The sequence below is a fragment of the Carcharhinus amblyrhynchos genome, chromosome 3, assembly GCF_965287045.1.
Source record: "Carcharhinus amblyrhynchos chromosome 3, sCarAmb.v2.hapA, whole genome shotgun sequence".
NCBI lineage: Eukaryota > Metazoa > Chordata > Chondrichthyes > Carcharhiniformes > Carcharhinidae > Carcharhinus > Carcharhinus amblyrhynchos.
In genome coordinates this window covers 72,642,405-72,662,181 of record NC_137326.1, presented here as the reverse complement: position 1 = coordinate 72,662,181, position 19,777 = coordinate 72,642,405, and the positions used below count along the sequence as shown (strand labels likewise).

At 43.2% G+C, this 19,777-nt stretch overlaps 1 protein-coding gene across 4 annotated transcripts in view; it reads right to left on the bottom strand.

Annotated features, from left to right (window-relative positions):
- gpc5b (glypican 5b) overlaps positions 1-19,777 on the bottom strand; it is a 530,906-nt gene that overhangs the window by 193,603 nt on the left and 317,526 nt on the right. For all 4 annotated transcript variants that reach the window (XM_080185282.1, XM_080185279.1, XM_080185280.1 and 1 more), the window contains one exon: positions 8,932-9,052. In XM_080185282.1, coding sequence (XP_080041408.1) covers positions 8,932-9,052 — 121 coding nt within the window. The remainder of the gene's footprint in view (positions 1-8,931; positions 9,053-19,777) is intronic.

Genomic DNA, 19,777 nt, shown 5'->3' with positions numbered 1-19,777 from the left:
ACCAAAGTCCACCAACCCCACCCCCCATCACCCCCACCAATCCATCCATTGAGTTCACTGTTGAAGCACATCTGCTCCATGCAGTTTCAGTACCAACTGTCACATCGCAGTATTTCTCTGCAACCTCCTCTTGAGGTTGCCTTCCATACTAATGAAGCAATGAGTAAACATGAACTGTCCCCAGAAACAATGCCATTAAATCCTCAACTTATCAACTGAGAACGAACAGGATCAGCTCATTCAAATCTGATTTCCACGGAAGCGCATGTGATCCGTTAGAGTTCTGTACAATGGGAATGTATTGGGGATATTCCTGGGGATTTTGAGCATGATTCCAAATCCACAGCAATGTGGTTGACCCTTAAATGCCCTCCGCATGGCCAATAAATGCTGATCCAGCCAGTGATGTCCATATCCCATGAATGAACTATATGTCAACGACATGATGACATCAATACATTCCATCCCATCATCAGACTCATCATGGACTACTCTCCAGAATTGTTTGCATTCTTTGACGCACATAAATCCATCGAGGACGGTCACCTCAGCACTTCACTGTACCGCAAATGCATGGATAACCTCACGGTGCTCCACTTCTCTAGCTTCCACCTTAAACACGTTAACAAAGCCATCTCTATGAACACAAGATCTGCTCAGATGAGGAGGATCACAAAACTCACCTCCAGACGCTGAAAGATGTCCTCATAAGAACAGGATATGGCGCTCAACTCATCAATCAACAGTTCCGACACACTGTAGCAAAAAACCGACTTCCACAGAAGACAAACACAGGACACAGTGGACAGAGTACCCTTCATTGTCCAGTACTTCCCCAGAGCAGAGAAGCAACGACATCTTCTCCAGAGTCTTCAACATATCATTGATGAAGACGAACATCTCGCCAAGGCCGTCCTCACACTCTCATTTCTTGCCTTCAAACAACCATACAACCTCAAACAGACCATTGTTCGCAGCAAACTACCCAGCCTTCAGGAGAACAGCGACCATGACACCACACAACCCTGCCACAGCAACCTCTGCAAGATGTGTCGGATCATCTCACGTGAGAACACCATCCACCAGGTACACGGTACATACTCTTGCAACTCAGCCAACATTGTCTACCTGATACGCTGCAGGAAAGGATGTCCCAAGGCATGGTACATTGGGGAGACCACGCTGCGCTACGACAATAGATGAATGAACACCACTGGACAATTACCAGGCAGGGGTGTTCTCTTCCTGTTGGGGAACACTTCAGCAGTTACGGGCATTCAGCCTCTGATCTTCGGGTAAGCCTTCATGACACTCGACACTGCAGAATCGCTGAGCAGAAACTGATAGCCAAGCTCTGCACATGAGGACGGCCTCAACCGGGATCTTGGATTCATGTCTGTAACTCCCACAATTTGCCTGGGATTGCAAAATCTCAGTAACTCTCCTGTCTGGAGACAATACAGATCTCTTTAACCTGTGCTTAACACTCTCTCCACTCACATTGTCTGTAACTTTAAGACTTGATTATCTGTAAAGACTCGCATTCCAATCATTATTTTGTAAATTGAGTTTGTGTGTTTATATGCCCTGTTTGTGAACAGAACTCTCACTCACCTGATGAAGAAGCAGCGCTCTGAAAGCTAGTGGATTTTGCTACCAAATAAACCTGTTGGACTTTAACCTGGTGTTGTGAGACTTCTTACTGAATTAAAAAAAAAGGGTCTACTGGAAGTCTCTCCAATGAGAATGAATTCATGGGATGTGGATGTAGCTAGCTGGATTAGCATTTATTGACGATCCCTAATTGCTCTGCTCGGTCATTTCAGAGGGCATTTTAAAAGCCAACCACATTGCTGTGGGTCTGGAGTACATGCCGGTCAGACCAGTTAAGGATAGCATATTTCTTTCCCTAAAGAACATTAGCAAATTAAATGGGTTTTTAACAACAATCTGCAATGGTTTCATGGACATCATTAGACTTCTTAATTCCAGATTTTTATGGAATTCAAATTTGACGATCTGCCATGGTAAGATTCGAACCCAGAGAAAAATGCTGGAAAATCTCAGCAGATCTGACAACATCTGTGGAGAGGTGTAGAGCCAATGTTGTGTCTAGATGACCCTGTCAGATTGCTGAGATTTTCCAGCACTTTTCTGTTTTTATATCAGATTCCAGCATCTACAATATTTTGCCTTTATCTGAGACTTGAACCCTATTGCCCAGAGCATTACCCTGGCTCTCTGGATTACTGGTCCAATATAATACCACTACATCACCACTTACAGTTGAGGCATCCGATAACAGGTCAGGAAAAGAATTTTAGTCAAGTTTGGATGAAAAATTGTGTTTCTTTTTAAATGTATTCTTGGGATGTGGGTAGCACCAGCTGAAGGGCAATAGTGCACCTGTGGAATTAAAACAGAGAGTTCTGAGAACAGAGTTAACATTGAAGTATTTTCCTTTGGATGCTGTCATGTTGGCAGAATGTATTAATAGTAGAACAAAGGTGAGCTCTCTCTGAAAGCAAAACAGGAGAACCAATGATAGGCTGGTCTTCGGGCGGGAGTAGTGTGGGGAAGGTGAAGAAAAGATAAACAAGACGGAGGAGAGAGTTCGTGGTTTCAAATTGTAGAACAAAGTCTCGAAGGCTGTAAGCTGCCTTATTGGAAGACGAGCTCTGTTCCTCTAATTTGTTGATTCTTGAATTTGTTTTTATTTCACATTTCCAGTATTTTGCTTTGATTTTAATGCACCTCTTGGGTTTATGAGAATCTCACTGTTGTTATTCTCTCTTTTCCAAGTCATGAACTTGCAGCATTATTTATAAGAGTTTCATTGTTTGGCCACATTATTGATTGAACATGCAATGGAATTTCTATTCCAAAGCCACACAGTTAAGTTTTTTCAGTCTAGAAGTTGGATTGTGCCTGAATCGTGCAAACGGGGCATGCGCATCAGGTCAGAAGCTGGATCTCAACAACCTGGTCCACTGGCATCGTGAGTGTGATGCCACTGAGCTTTGGTGATAGTAGAAAGGGGATGGGAGAAGGGGAGTGAAGTCGTGATAGTCGGGACAGTTGGAATATCAGCTGAGGGCCTCAGTTGAATTTGGGTATTGGTGGTGATGGGTGAGGTGTGACTATACACAGGGAAGAATGAGAAGCAGCCGGCAATGGTTTGTGCGTTTAATGTGCAGGCAGGAAATGTCTTCCAGCCTTGACCAGCTCAACATTTGATAGTGTATTTTCTAAAACTTATCTTTTTGAAGGCCACCTCCAGCAGCCTCTTTAAGGACATCTGATCATGTGAATTGCAGACCACATCACCTTGAAGAGAGCAGGCCTCATCTCCTCTGGTTTGCGTTCAATATACAGGCCCTATTGTAAGAGTCTAAAGGGCCTGTTTCAGTAGGCTGTCAAGGATATGCACTGCAACTAATGGCACTGAGTGTTTGACGCTCTTGGGGTTTGGCAGGTTAACGCCCAAAATTCTCCTTATACCTGCTTTGTGGTCCAATTTCTAGGTACACAAATTGCAGCGCTGGGATTTGAACTCATGGTTGTTAGTCCAGTATCATTCACCATATTCATTCATAGTGAGACAGGTTCAGCCCAATGGAATCCTATACAATAGGAGTGAATGGGAAAGGGCTTAGTCTATTGAAACACTTCACAATAGGAATGAAAGGAGAGCATTGGGTTCTTTACAACTCTATACAAAGGGGAGGGATTTGATTGGTGAGACTAGGAAATCCTTACAGTCTGCGTTCTCATGTCGGGACAGTTGCATTAAATGAATGTTATGCCCCTTGCCTGGCCCTTTCCTTCCCTGAAACGCTCCTGTTCAATTGCAGTTCAACTGATAAGAAAAAAAAGGTTGACCTTGCGTCTGCATCACAACATAACATCACAACAGATTACCAAACTGACACATTATCAATTAGTTATAAATATCAGACCAAGCATATCTTCAGGGGACGATGGATATCAGACAGAATTGCACTTAAAACCCTTCCACATCTTTTGAGGCGAGGAAATATTTGCATATTCATGTCCTTTGCTGCATGAATCATGAGACAGGGACTCATTATTGCTGGATAGCCCTGCAGTAATGTATAAAACACAGCTATTGTCTATCATGTGCTGCTTTCATTCCTTTGCAGGGTGCTTATTTAATGTTTTTTTGTTTCTAAAAGGAAAGAAAATTGAAATGGAAATCAAAAAAGCTTTACAAAAAGATGTTTGACAAGAATTTAACACAATGAGTGGTTAGGATTTGGAATGCACTGCTGGGTGATGGATACAGATTTGATATAACCTTCCATGTGAATTGGATAAATACATTAAGGAAAAAAATGCAGGGATGGGGAAAGAACAATAGCAGGACTTACTGGGTTACACTCTGAAAGAGGTAATGCAGACTTAAGGAGCCAAATGGCCTCTTCCTGCACTGCACTATTCTGTGATTGCAAGAACAACTGGGACAGAAGAGGTTATACTGTGTTAAAATCTTTCATTGCTTCAAAAAAATCTCAAGTAATCGGTTCTTGACTGCAGCAGAGACTGTATGCTAGGTTCATTCTCGGGTGCCAGATTATTGAAACTCAGCCAGGATGGCAAATGAACCCTCCAATCTGACTCAGTGCCCTACATCATAAAGGTGACAGGAAGGTGAGGGCTAAAGGACGAAATGGAAAATTAGCCAAGGTTCCTAATTCCCAGTGCTGTCCTCTTCCTGGACATGAATCATAGAATCCCTACAGAACAAAAGATGATCATTCAGCTCATTGAGTCTATACTGACCACAATCCCACCCGGGCCCTATTCCCATAATCCCACGCATTTCCCCTGCTAATCCCAGACGCTAGGGTCAATTTTAGCATGGCCAATCAACCTAACCCGCACACCTTTGGACTGTGGGAGGAAACCGGAGCACCCAGAGGAAACCCACGCAGACACTGGGAGAAGGTGCAAAATCCACAGAAGTATGACCGGGGCCGGAATCAAACCTGGGTCCCTGGATCTGTGAGACAGCAGTGTTAACAACTGTGCCACCGCGCCGCCCATGCTGGAAGGAGGAAACAGGATTTAAACTCTCAAGAATTGGAGAGGAATGAGAGGTGATCTTGTTGAAACATAAGATTGAGTGGGCCTGACAAGGTAGACATTAAGCAGATGTTTCTCCCGGTGAGGGAACCTAGAATTAGGGGGCAAAGTTTCAAAACTAGGGAGCTCCAATGAGATGAAAAATAATTTCTTTTCTCAGAGGGTCTTTGGAATTTTCTCCTCCTCAGTGGAGGTTGGGTCATTCTTCTGGTACAACTCTCCTTTGTGGAATAGTGGGGAAGTTGTGGAAGGATCCCTCAGCTGAATATCCTTCCGCAGCCAACATGTCCTGGCATTGCATTTGAACCTGGAGCTTCTGGTCCAGAAATATGGACACTACCACTGCGCCCTAAGGTTTCCTATAATATTGGGTCATTGATTTATTCAACACTAAGTTAGATTTTTGATTGATAAAGGAGTCGAGGGTTATGAGCGAAGGCAGGCAGGAAGTTGGTGTTAAGACCACATCATAGCAACCATAATCTGATTAACTGTGGAGCAAGCTCGAGGGGCTGAATGGCCCGCTATCACCCTTAATTCTTATGATCTGACTCCCAATACCTGAGCTCAAACATCCGAGAAGTCACTTAGGTGATGCAGTTGCGGATGGTTGGCACGGCGGAAGTGTGTTCACCTTGAGTAAAGCATCAGACAAACATGGAACAAACAAGCCGTCAATGACATTGGCTCCCATTTAGATGCAGTTAAAAGGCAACTTTACTTCAGCTTGGCTCCGTTGTTGCATCTTGTCCAAGTCAGAAAGTTCAAGGTCCACTTCAGTGTTAATGGGTTGTTTGAGCACATCAGGGAGATTGTCCTCAATGGGCTCACTCGCTATTGCAGACCTTTGCCGTGACTGACCTGAACATGAGGGAAAACTGGGTCAGGAACTGCTGGTTCTTCTTCACCTTCAACCAGAAACTGGAAGTTGGTAGACTCTTGGATTAGGCTCTGGCACTCCTCCACTGGGCAGTAAAAGACCCGCTGCAGAAAGTGAGCCTGGGAATCCCCCTTCTTCCTCATTAAAGTTCACGAGAGGTAAGGGTAGGTGACCCGATGAAACTAGATTCCACCTTATTTCTCTTGCTGCTGCACCGTGGATGTAGACAAAGCCATTAACTGATCATTTATCTCATTTTCATAGAAGTCATAGAAACCCTACAGTACAGAAAGAGGCCATTCGGCCCATTGAGTCTGCACCAACCACAATCCCACCCAGGCCCTAGCCCCATATCCGTACACCTTTTACCCACTAATCCTCTAACCTATGCATTTACGGTCAATTTAGTATGGCCAATCAACCTGCACATCTTTGGGCTGTGGGAGGAAACCGGAGCACCGGGAGGAAACCCATGCAGACACGAGGAGAATGTGCAAACTCCACACAGACAGTGACCTAAGCCGGGAATCGAACCCAGGTCCCTGGAGCTGTGAAGCAGCAGTGCTAATCGCTGTACTACCATGCTGCCCCCATCACGTTTATAAGACTTGTTTCTAAGACTTGTTTGTTTGCAAATTCACTGTTGCAATGTTGATAACAGTAGCAGTGACTCTTCCTCAAAAGAATTCATTGGTAGCAAAGCATTTCAGATGTCCTGAAGATGTGACAAATGCAACATAACTCCGAGGTTTTCTTTCTTATCAGCCTCCAAATATCTTTGATATCATACACAGAGCATTGTCCTCTAGTTTTCTCCTGGCACCTCGAGTTGTTGTTCCCATTTGGGCCTTGGACAGTGTGAGCTATTCAGTCTTGGGAACATCACAGTCTAGTCTGATCCTGCTCTTGTCAAATGGCATCAGGAATTGGAATTTACGGACAAATTGTAACTTGCTTTGGCTGGCCCCTTGACCGAAAAGGGGTTCACAAGTGGTGGACGTATGGTTGCATTATCAGAATAGCAAGGCAATAGTAAGAGAATTTGGAGCGAGTCTGTGCCACTTTTGGAGTTCAGCTGATGATTGGTAGAGTATGATTGTGTACAAGACAGAGCATCATGTGTCCCACACGTGGTCATCTCATGTTTATATTGTCAATAGTCCCAGTTTAAAGGTTGCTCCAACATCCTTGAAAACAAAGCCACTATATGTTTACTGTGGGACAGGCTGCAATGTTATGAAGGAGTTATTTATGACAAATTAGTGATTGGGAGGCTGTCCATGTCAGAAAAAAGTTAAGTTAGATGTGTGGGAATCTCTTCCAAACAGCCTTGAGTTGTAACCAAATGTATCTTGTGTCCTTGACTGAATGTTTGTCACATGAATACACGACCCAGAATGCTGCCTGATTTACAGCAACCTGCATTGTACATAAAGCTTGTCCATATGCAAACCCAGAGTAAGATCAGAAAAGCAGGGAGGCTAGAGAGTGTGAGAGAGGCAGGAGAAGAAGAGTAAAACTGGAAGAGAGGGAGTGAGACAGACTAGAGATGATGAGAGAGGGAGACAGCAAGACAGAAAGAATGAGAGAGTCAAACAGCAAGCCGAGGATACATAGGTGGGGTGGAGTGAAAGAGATAAGCAGAGACAGATAAACATACAGTTGGCTTTCAGAAATAGAGGAACAAAAACAAATCTCACAAGAATGGAAAGAGAGAACTCACAAAGATAGAAAAGAGAGTGTTGGGGGACAGGAACAGAAAATTGACAGAGACAGAAAGTGAGAACTCGCAAAGATAGGAAGAGAGAAAGAGAGAGATATCGCCAAGATCCAGAGATAATGAATTCTGAAATATAGAATTAAAGAATTTGGTAGGATGGAGAGGCAGAGAGATAGAGAGTGAGCTGATAAAGAAGGAGTGACAGAGACACAGTGGACGGGATTTTCTGGCCACACTTGCCCCAAAATCTCACCCGAGGTCAATTGACCTTTCCATGATCCACACCTTGTACGCTCCGATTGCTGTGGTGGGCAGAACGGGAGAGTCTGCACTGACTCTTTGACAGAGTATCTTACCGAGGCCCTTTTCTCCACCCTATCCTTGTAACCCCACACATTTACCCTGCTATTCCCCTTGAACTATACATTTTGGGACACTAAAGAGCAATTTTAGCATGATCAATCCACCTAATCTGCATATCTTTGGACCATGGGAAAAAAAATTGGAGCACCTGGAGAAAATCCATGCAGATACAGGGAGAATGGGGTGACGCAGTGGCGCAGTGGTTAGCACTGCTACCTCACAGCGCCAGGGAGCCGGGTTCAATTCCCAGTTTGGGTCACTGTCTGTGCGGAGTTTGCACATTCCCCGTGTGTCTGTGTGGGTTTCCTCCGGGTGCTTGAGTTTCCTCCCACAGTCCAAAAGACGTGCTGGTTAGATATATTGGCCATGCTATATTCTCCCTCGATGCACCTGAACAGGCGCCAGTGTGTGGCAGCTAGGGGATTTTCACAGTAACATCATTGCAGTATTAATGTAAGTCTACTTGTGACACTAATAGATAAACTAATGTGCAAACTCCACACAGAATTGAACATGGAATTGAACCTGATCCTTGGCACTGTGAGGTAGCAGTGCTAATCACTGTGCCACCATTTGAGGATATTTTTAGCTCTCAGATGGTCACTCAGGATCTGCCAGGTGGGACAGCAGGGTGTGGAGACAACTCCAGCAGCAGTGAAAAGTCATTGGGCATCGATTAGTCACTGGAGGTTTCCTTAGAGAAGAGGAGATTTGGTATACAAAGATAAAAAAGTCATCATCATAAAAACCCTGTCACCGGTTGAATATCTTTGCCTGATTTTGTCAGCACAGTCATGTGGCTGATTTACTGGATTCCAGTTCAATATAGCCTGTAAACAAGATGCGGGCCTGAGGATCTTACCGTGTCAACAGACAGGAGCATGTCAATGACTTTCTTCACCAACGAGTCAGGTCCTCGGACTTTCACTTCTGGGTTGTTTGCCTGTTCTTTCAGTCCATTCCCAACCACCCTGTTTGTGTAACTAGAAACAAGAACAAGACATTGAGATTCTAGATGACAGTCGATAATAAAGATAAATAATAACATTTCAAAAATGACTTATTTCTTCATCCAACATTGAGGCTCCTCCCTTGAGTCAGGGAAGGATTAATAAGAATATAAGATTAGATTTTAGGACCCATCAAACCTGCGTTGTCATTCTGTCTGCCTCAACTTTAATTTCCTAATCATTCGCCATAATGCTCACTTCCAAGAGACTTTAATATACTAACTGATAGAACAAACATCTTCCTTCTGCAAAGAATTCCAAACATTCACAACTCACAGAATGCAGACACTGCTCCTCATCCCCGATCTTAAGTGACCTGCAAAATGCCATCCTTCAAAGCCCAATCAGAAGAATGACCAGCTGAGCTACATTTGAACAAGGGAGGAATGTTGACTAAAGCAATATTTAACTTGTATCCAAGTAGCGCTAGGACAGGCGGCAGCTCAGCTTAAAGGAAACACCTCTAACAATTGCAGCACATCTACCTTACTGGCTTTAAATAACAGCCTAGATAATGCACTCAACCGCTTGAATTGGGACTTGAATCCATTATGTAGGGTACACGACAATCCGATATGGGGGACACACGACAATCCGATATGGGGGACACACGACAATCCGATATGGGGGACACACGACAATCCGATATGGGGGACACACGACAATCCGATATGGGGGACACACGACAATCCGATATGGGGGACACACGACAATCCGATATGGGGGGCACACGACAATCCGATATGGGGGACACACGACAATCCGATATGGGGGACACACGACAATCCGATATGGGGGACACACGACAATCCGATATGGGGGACGCACGACAATCCGATATGGGGGACGCACGACAATCCGATATGGGGGACGCACGACAATCCGATATGGGGGACGCACGACAATCCGATATGGGGGACACACGACAATCCGAAAGGTGGGACACACGACAATCCGATATGGGGGACACACGACAATCCGATATGGGGGACACACGACAATCCGATATGGGGGACACACGACAATCCAAAAGGTGGGACACACGACAATCCGATAGGTGGGACACACGACAATCCGATAGGTGGGACACACGACAATCCGATATGGGGGACACACGACAATCCGATAGGTGGGATACACGACAATCCGATAGGTGGGATACACGACAATGCGATATGTGGAATACACGACAATGCGATATGTGGGTTACACGATAATGTGATATGTAGGATACAGGACAATCCAATACAAGAGATGCACAACAATCCAATATGCGGGATACACGACAATCCAATATCTGGGATACACGACAATCCATTATGTGGGATGCACGGCAATCCAATACGTAAGATACATGACAATCCATTACGTAGGATACACGACAATCCAACATGTAAGATGCACAACAATTCAATTCGTAGATACATGAAAATCTGATATGTAGGATTTATGACAATCCGATATCAAAGTCAGTAGTGATTTTGGGAAGTGTCATTAACCTGATTCAATTTAGCCACTGATTATCTTAGTGAAGAAGCCCTGGATATAACTGGTATGAATTTGGAGTGGCACATGTTAAGTGAGCTTTTTTGGTTTAATTGAATGCCTTGGTTTCCAGCCTTTTGCAATTTTGTTTTACTGTCCTCTGAATAAAGCAGACACATGGCGTCCACACCAACACCACCCATTATAAATGCTGAAACATTACCTTATTGGCTGTAAAGTACTTTGGGGATGTTTCGATGTTTTATTATGTGCTTTATGAAAAACAGCTCATGTTTTTTGTGACGTTGAAGGAATCACAAGCAGAAGTGCAATTGGACCACGGCACTCAGTCCAAATTTTGTCTTCTCATGGCCTGAGGACTAAATCGGGGTCGTTTATTCACTTCCCCAGTTTTTCAGGCAGCGTCAGCTTTGTTTCATACAACTGGGGCCAATGTTTTCTAGTTAACCACATTAGCACACATCAGAAATGAGAGAGAGGTCTTAAAAACCAATTATTCTGGGTGTTCGAATCTCTGCTGGACTTTTTCCAACTGTTTAGCCTGTAGTTACAGAAATGAGATAGAGTGCCCCTAAATTGGACTTTCTTGAAATCAGTCAGTTGAGCTTGCATTCAGGAATGAAATCATTAGGCTTTCTTCAACGATTTAAATGCTTTGTGGGTGAATAATTGAGTCAGGAAGAGTCAATGCATTGCAAAAATACTCAAGACATGGTTTTGCAATTACTGTGGATTATATTTGTTTCTGTGAAGCTCAGCGCTCTTGTCTGAGAGTGGATTTTAATTTAACCCCAAACCATTTTAGGTTTGTGAAAGATAACAGAAGCCAAACCTAACAGACCTCTCATACTGAAGAAAAAGGGCAGTCGAGGTTGACTCAAGGTGTGATACAAAGCCAGCATTCAAACAAACATATTACTTCATTAAATATTTAAAAGTATTACTCGAGTGCAACCGCTGCTGCTGCTGCTTTCCGATCTTAAAAGCTTTTCCCTTGAAAATTTGTATAAAACACTGGAGGCTAATTAGAGGCTTGACAAGCTTCAACATCACAGCCATATCCATTAGGGACGTTAGTCCAATATGGTGGAAGGATTTTTGAGCTCTTGCAAGCCCATAAATGAGCTGGAATTCCAGTCTCTATTTATCATGACAGCCTGGAACAGGGTTTGAACCCTGAATCATCTGACTCGCTGACTGGAACCTTGCTACAAAGCTAAAGGTTGTCTCTTTCACAGTGCTGAACAGCACTGGAATGCAAAGCTACTCAAAATGTCTTCTGTGATGTAAACAATCTGAATTAATTGGGACTGAAAACACAAAGCCACTTCATTTGCACAAGTTAAGTCACACCATACACATTGCATTTTACTATTTTTCTTTTGTCTGTTTGATAGAAGATTGTACATTTATATATTTTAAATAGCTTTTAGCAGCTCTACCACTGGGGCAGCGCAGTGGTTAGCACTGCTGCTTCACAGCATCAGGGACCCGGGTTCGATTCCCGGCTTGAGTCACTGTCTGTGTTGAGTCTGCACATTCGTCCCATGTAGGCGAGTGCTCTGGTTTCTTCCCACAGTCCAAAAGATGTGCTGGTTAGATGCATTGGCCATGCTAAATTCTCCCTCAGCATACCCAGGCAGGCCCTGGAGTATGGCAACTAGTCACAGTAACTTCATTGCACTGTTAAAGTAAGCCTGCTTGTGACACTAATAAATAAACTTAAAAAAAACTACCCTATACCTCTCATCCCACAAACACCACTGAATCCCATTCTTCCTACACCCCAACTCCTCTATTGAATCCCATCCCTAGAACATCTTGAACCACATTGAATCTCATCACGCACATCCTACTTTCCGCTGGAATCCTATCCCTCTTTTCCCCAAAAGTCCCCATTATGGGCATATAAATAAGTTAAGGCTATGTTTTCCACCTGCTAGCTTGTGTTATAGGATATTCCAAACATTCCTCAGTCTTTCACTAAAAAAGCTCAAATTGGTAATCTGCCTCACGTCTGGCTACCTTGCACGGAGGGTGAGGTAACACAGGGCAGCTGACAATGTACCCTTGGGAGTGAATGCAACACACATCCAATAAGAACAATAGCAGAGCTTAAAATGTTATCTTTTGAGGACAAGTTCAATCAACTTGATTTCTTCGAGTTTTGAAAGTTCAAAGGGTGATCACTTTTAAGTTTGCCATCGCCACCCACTTTTCCAAGGCCTTAGCCCTTGCAAATCTACTGCCCCATCTCCAAACACCTATTCCTCACCAAATCTTCCAAACATATTGATACTACCCAAATCCATGCCCATCTCTCCTGCAGCTGCACTAATTTCTATTATAGTCATATTCCAAAGTCAAATTGGGAAGCACTTTTTCACGCTAATGGTAACAGAATTCTCTCTCCCAAAAGAGCGTGTTAGCTGGAATAATCAAAAGTTATAAGCCTGGGGATATAGAGATTTTTGTTTGGGCAGGGTATCAACAATCTCCATTTGAGCAGCATGGTCGCACATTGGTTAAAATTGCTGCCTCTCAGTGCCAGGGTCCCATGTACAATTCCAGCCTTGGGTCACTGTCTGTACAGTGTTTGCACATTCTCCCTGTATCTGTGTGGGTTTCTCCAGGTGCTCCAGTTTCCTCCCTCAGTCCAAAGATGTGCATGTTAGGTTGATTGGCCATGCTGAATTGACCCTAGAGTCAGGGGGATTAGCAGGGTAAACGTGAGCAGTTGTGGGAATTGGCCCTGGGTGGGATTGTGGTTGGTACAGACTAGATGGGCCAAATGGCCTCCAAATGCCACATCCAAATAGGGGAGGCAATGGCCTACTGGTGTCGCTGGATTATTAATCCAGAAACTCAGCTAATGTTCTGGGGATCCGGGTTCTCACTGGAGCGACAGAGGTTGAAGGGAGACCTGATAGAAGTCTACAAGATTATGAGAGGCATGGATAGAGTGGATAGTCAGAAGCTTTTTCCCAGCGTGCAAGAGTCAATTACTAGGGGACGTAGGCTTAAGGTGCGAAGGGCAAGGTTTGAAAGAGATGTACGAGACAGATTTTTTACGCAGAGATGGGTGCCTGGAACTTGTTGCCGGAGGAGGTAGTGGAAGCAGATACGATAGTGACTTTTAAGGGGCGGCTTGACAAGTACATGAATGAGATGGGAATAGTCGGATATGGTCCCCGGAACGGTAGGGGGTTTTAGTTAAGTCGGGCAACTTGGTCGGTGCAGGCTTGAAGGGCCAAAGGGCCTGTTCCTGTGCTGTAATTTTCTTTATTCTTTGTTCTTTGAATCCCGCCATGGGATTTGAAGTTTGAATTCAATAAATAAAAATCTGGAATTAAGAATCTACTGGTGATTGTGAAACCATTTGTTGATTGTTGAAAAAAACCCATCTGGTTCACTAATGTCCTTTAGGGAAGGAAATCTGCCTTACTTGGTCTGGCCTACATGCGACTCCGTAGCCACAGCACTGTGGTTAACTCTCAACTGCCCTCTCAAATGGCCTGGCAAGCCACTCAGTTTCAAGGGAAACGAGGGATGGGCAACAAATGCTGGCCAGCCAACAAGGTTTATGTTCCACGAATGAATAAAAAAATCAAGACATGAAACAAAGGGTAAATGGCATTGGGATGTAGTTCTTCTATAATCTGAGAGGCAGAAGACAATGGAGAAGTTGACTAGCTTATTCCTGTTCCTATAAAACTCACCAAGACTCCTTTGACAGCACCACCCAAACTCACAACCACAGGACAAGTGCAGCTGGTACATGGGAACACCAGGTCCTGGAGGTTCCCCTCCAAGCCACTCACTATTCTGACTTGGACATGTATCGGATTCCTTCACTATCACTGAGTCAAAATCCTGGAAATCCCTTCCTAAAAGCACTGTGGGTGTATCTACACCTCATGGGCAACAGTGGCTTACCACCACCTTCTTAAGGGGCAACTAGGTCAATAACACTCCAACAACACTCAAGAATCTTAATGAATCTATGATTCTAGCTACCCAGGACAAAGCAGCCCACTTGATTGGCACCCATTTCACAATTACTCACTCCCTCCACCACTGATACACAGTAGCAGCAGTGTGTGCAATCTACAAAATGCACTGCAGCAACTCACTGAGGCGCCTTCATTAGCACTGTACAAATCCCCACCCTCTACCATCTGGAAAGAAAAGGGCAGCAGACACATGAGAACATTACTACCTGGAAGTACCCCTCCAAGTCACTCACCACACTGACTTGGAAATATATTGCCATTCCTTCCCTGTTGTTAAGCCAAAATCCTGGTGTATCTACACCTTATGGACAGTAGCGGCTCACCACCACCTTCTCAAGGGGAAACTAAGGACAGGCAATAAATTCTGGTCTAGCCTGCAAACCTCACATCCCATATGTTAAGAACGGAGAAACAAAGTAAATTGGGAGGGTGGAGAGAATGTTATTAAAAATAAATTTTCTGGTAATTATTAGAGAAAAACGCTATTTAATTTTTGTTTTAATATTGTTTTATTGCTCATTTTGGTTGCCTTGAGGGCACTAAGGCTGAACAACATCACGTGAGATCGGAGTCATATTTAAGTCAGGTTTACTTTACTCAAGAATTTTCATAGGCATTTTCTGCTTGAGTTCAGATCACTAGTTTTTAATCACCTTTATAAGTGGTCCTGAATGGGATTGTGTATTTACAACCTTTGAGTTACAAGTCCAGTACCCTGTCCATAATTGTTGTAGCCACTTTCAGTTTATCTTAGGTCCACACAAAAATGCAACTTCTGTTCTTGACATGGAGTCAAATTTAAGGAGACACGTTTGTGTATTGAGAAAGACGCCAGGATTGCCCAATCTCTTTGGGATTTTGCATGATCAGGACACCCAAGTATTCAAAAGCAGGTGAGCCTGTCAGTTCCTCTGTATAGAGCAAATGGTCATATTTCTCTGATCCAACAGATGCAGCTTGATCCAATTAGTTCAATCACATGATGCACTTGGCAAACATTGCTCTGACTGAGTGGAATGTAACCATGTGAAAAATGGCATCCAGGAGGAAGGAAATCTTACATCCGTAGATCCATCGCCCACATGACTCAGTAATAGAAAGCGTCAGATTTTCCACTTGAATTATATGAAAGACAAATGGAGAAAGAAGGATGTGATTCATTTAAGCTTGGCCAGGACAAAGGGAGAAAGAGAAAGGGTGGAAGCACCAAGTTCAGCTGATTGAATCTGCATCCTGCTATTAGCAATCCTGCTAATGTAGACCTCCTCTACATTATCATGGACTGACATAGCTCAGGAGGCTATTCAGCCCATTATGCCTGGCCTCTGTTCTTTCTTGAGCTCTCCAATTAATTCCATATTTCCTCCTCTTTCCCCACAACGCTGCAAACTTTCCCCTTCAAATATGTCTACAATTCTCTTGCAAAATGTGTTATTGTATTGACTTCCACCAGCCATTCAGGTAGTGAATTCCAGGTCACAACTGGCTGTATGAAAACATTTTCCCTCTGTCGCTTCTGCTTCTATTGCCAGTCACCTTAAGTCAGTCTTCTCTGTTTGCCAATGCTTCTGACACTGGAAACAGTTGCTCCTTTTTCATTCTGCCATCACCTGTCATGGTTCTGAACAACTCTATTAAATCTCCTTTTAACTTTCTCTGTTCTAAGGAGAATAATCCCAGCTTCTCCAGTATCACCATATAATTGAATTCCCTAGTATCATTCTCGTGAACCTCCTCTGCTCCCTTTCTACAAGGCCTTGGTCTTCCTCCTAAAGTGTTGAGCCCAGAATTTGACACAGTATTCTAGTTGACAACAGTGTGTGTGGTGTAGCGTGGGTGTGTGTGCATGTGTACATGCATGTGTTTTTGTGTTGCGCTTGCGTGCACACGTGTTTAGAAAATATTAGCTCAACTTCTTTGCTTTTCTACTCTATTCAAAAACCTCATTTATTTTTGTAAATATCTCATTTTGTTCTGCTATCTTCAAATCTTGAGAATATGTACTCCTGGGTCTCTGTCGTAGGATACCGAAGGTTAATCCTCTGGACAATCATTCAAATCCTGTCGTGGAATCTAGTGGAATTTACCTAATTAAAATCTGAAATTCAAAGCCAGTGTCACTATTGGTGACCATGAAATTATCATCACTTGTTTTTAGGGAAGGAAATCTGCTGTCCTTACCTGATCTGGCTTACATGCGACACCAGACCCACAGCTCTTAAGCACTCACTCGGGAAATTCGAGATAGGTAGCAAATGCCCAGAAAAGGAATCCTCACATTCCATGAATGAATAAAAGAAATTGGCAATGACAAGGTTTGTCAGAAACAACATATAAAGATATTATATTTTCTTTAATAAGTTGTAGGGTGAGCCCAGGCTGAAATGATTAACAGTGATTAGCTATCCAGCTTGTTAAAAGGCGTGGGGTTGAATTTTCAAGGGGCTACAGTTGTGGTACTAGCAGGGTATGAACTCGCAATATCCTGTTAGTAGCCAACATGATCAGTCCTCAGTGGTCCCACCTCAGGAGGGCACATCTGAAAATGGTACCACTTTATTTATATTATCTCCTTTCACTCTTCCTATTGAATTGCACTGTTTCACAATTACCCATGTACAATTTTAACTGTCGTGCCTCTATCTAATTTATCAGTTGTCCACCAAATGGTTGTTGGCATTACCTCATTTACACCCAACATCACGTTGTCCTGTGAACTCTGAGCATCTAGTCAAATGTCGGATGAGCAGGGGAGCGAGGGTGGAGAGAGTGAACGCAGAGAAAAGTTCCAGGAAGAATATTTAGTGAAAGAATTATCAGGATGTCAATCTGATGGTACAATTGTTAGGGGCCCGATCAGAAACGCTATGGTATTTTATGAACTCAGTTTAAACACCAATTTTTACACTTGATTTTGACATTAGGGTGAGAACAAGATTTTCACTCCAGGTATGAATCAATTGACTCACTAGGAAGCTTTTATCAAAACATATTTTATTTAAGGACCCAGTTTGAAAATAACAAAAAAGTATTGGCTTACCTTTTACCAATTCAAATACTTAAATGTGACAAACTATAATTCTAGCAATCCCTATAGTTCCAATTTAAAGCAATATCCCCACAGACCTATTCTTCTTCAGAATTAGTCAGCACATAATCAAGAAAGCTCATGTGGTGCTAGATTTCAAGCCTTTTAACACTTCTGGACTGAGATCAAGATAATAGTTTCCATTGAAGGATATATCTTCAAACAGCAATTCGGAGAGAGAAACACAATTATAGAGCAGAATCGGAGAGACAGAGGCCAGGATTTTCCAACCATGCTTGCCCCAAGACTAGAAAATCTCACCCAATGTCAACGGATCTTTGTATGGCCCTGTGGCAGACAAGGCAGGAAAATTCTTCCAAGAGATGACTATCACCTGGCAGATTCCAGTCTCCACATTCAGAGAAGGGAAAAGAAAGGGACTACACTCTCTCAACAGCAATTAAGCTTGAATTTTCTGTGCAAGCCCAGCTTCATCCAGTCGTATGACCCTATCTGTCAAGCAACCTAATCAAGTCCCACCCTACAAAACCACAGGGCAAATCTCAAAAGCAACAACCCTGCAATAGTCTGGATTAAAACTAACAGTAAATAAGATTGATTTATGCAGGAAGAATACAGGATGCTGGTCAGACAAATCAGCACCAATAATAAATAAAACAGATCCTGCCCAAGAAACATGACTAAAATACATTTCTAAAAGGCACAGTATCATCACAATATTCCTGAACAGGGTAGGATTTCAACACATGACAAGTTTCAGAATCTGGGGATTTCTTTCAATCATGAGCTCGAGAGGATACTGCTGCTCCTGGTTTCTGATTCATCAGTTTCACACACTGAAGCTAATTGTACATTTTCTCAGATCTATGAAGAAAAACACTAGTTTCTATATATGTAACACATTGCTTTAAAATGTCTGCTCCATGGTCCTAAATTGAGCTTCCAGCTTTGCAATAACTTCTACGGTTTGCTTACTTTTCTCTAAGTCAACACCCAGGGTTAAACAAGCACAGTGAGCATTGATCTGTTACCAGACTTGTATAATCAAATACAGAATGATTGAACACTACACTGATCTCAGAATGGATTTGCTGGATTGCTCACCACAAATATCTAAGTTTAACAAAGACATGGGCTTCAGTAGTATTAACTTTCACTGGGGGGAGATTCAGCAACATTTTTCTCAGCCTTAGATTCAATGGCTGAGCTGCTGATTAACTTCAGCTACAGATTAAAACCACTTTTACATACAAACGTATGAAATGGATGGGTAACATGTGCACATCTCCTTCTGCACAACCCAGTGACACCATCAAACTTACCCCCCTATACGGGAGAGAAAGAGAAAAGAAAACAAAGGTCAATAATGGAAAGAAAAATATGGAACATTCCCCTCTGAATGCCAGACTGCTCAAGTATATGTGTTGTGTTAATCAATTTTCTCTGGCCCCAGACATGAACCGGCACAGCTCCCACTTAAGATACTTGAAGACAGCACCCATCACAAACATGGAGTGACAGTGTCCCATTCCGCTGACTCCCCACATCCCTATCCTATGCCAGGGTTAACTGGCTGGGGTTTTGGACAGGTATTGACCACACAAGGCCAATATGACAGAAGAGAGGATACCAGGTACATTAAACCACACATCTGAAGTCACCATTGATAGAACAATATTGTAACATCTGCACCTATATCATCTGAGATTCTGATCTTAGCCAGGTATTTATTCAACTGTTCCTCAGGGGAGCTTTTGACAGCTGGTTTAATTATACTTGCATGGAATCTATTGCGCAGATCTGTAATTCTGACTCAAATCTTGTCATTCTGTTCGAAGATTTTACATTTGTTCACGCTCACTCATCCTCCAATAATGATCATGAGGTAACCTGCTTATTTTCATGTTCCCCGTTCCCCTCAGGGATGTGAAGACTTGAATCATGTCCATCTTTCTGATGGAGAGAAGGGGCCCAATTCTATCAGTGTCTCCACACGGATCAGAGGTGCGAATGCCATGTGGTCCACTAAAGAACAGTGCAGTGTTACATGTAACCCTCCTCCCTCCAACACACACAGACTTGATTTTAAAACATCTCTAACCAATCAGGCTTCAATATCCCCCATTCTAA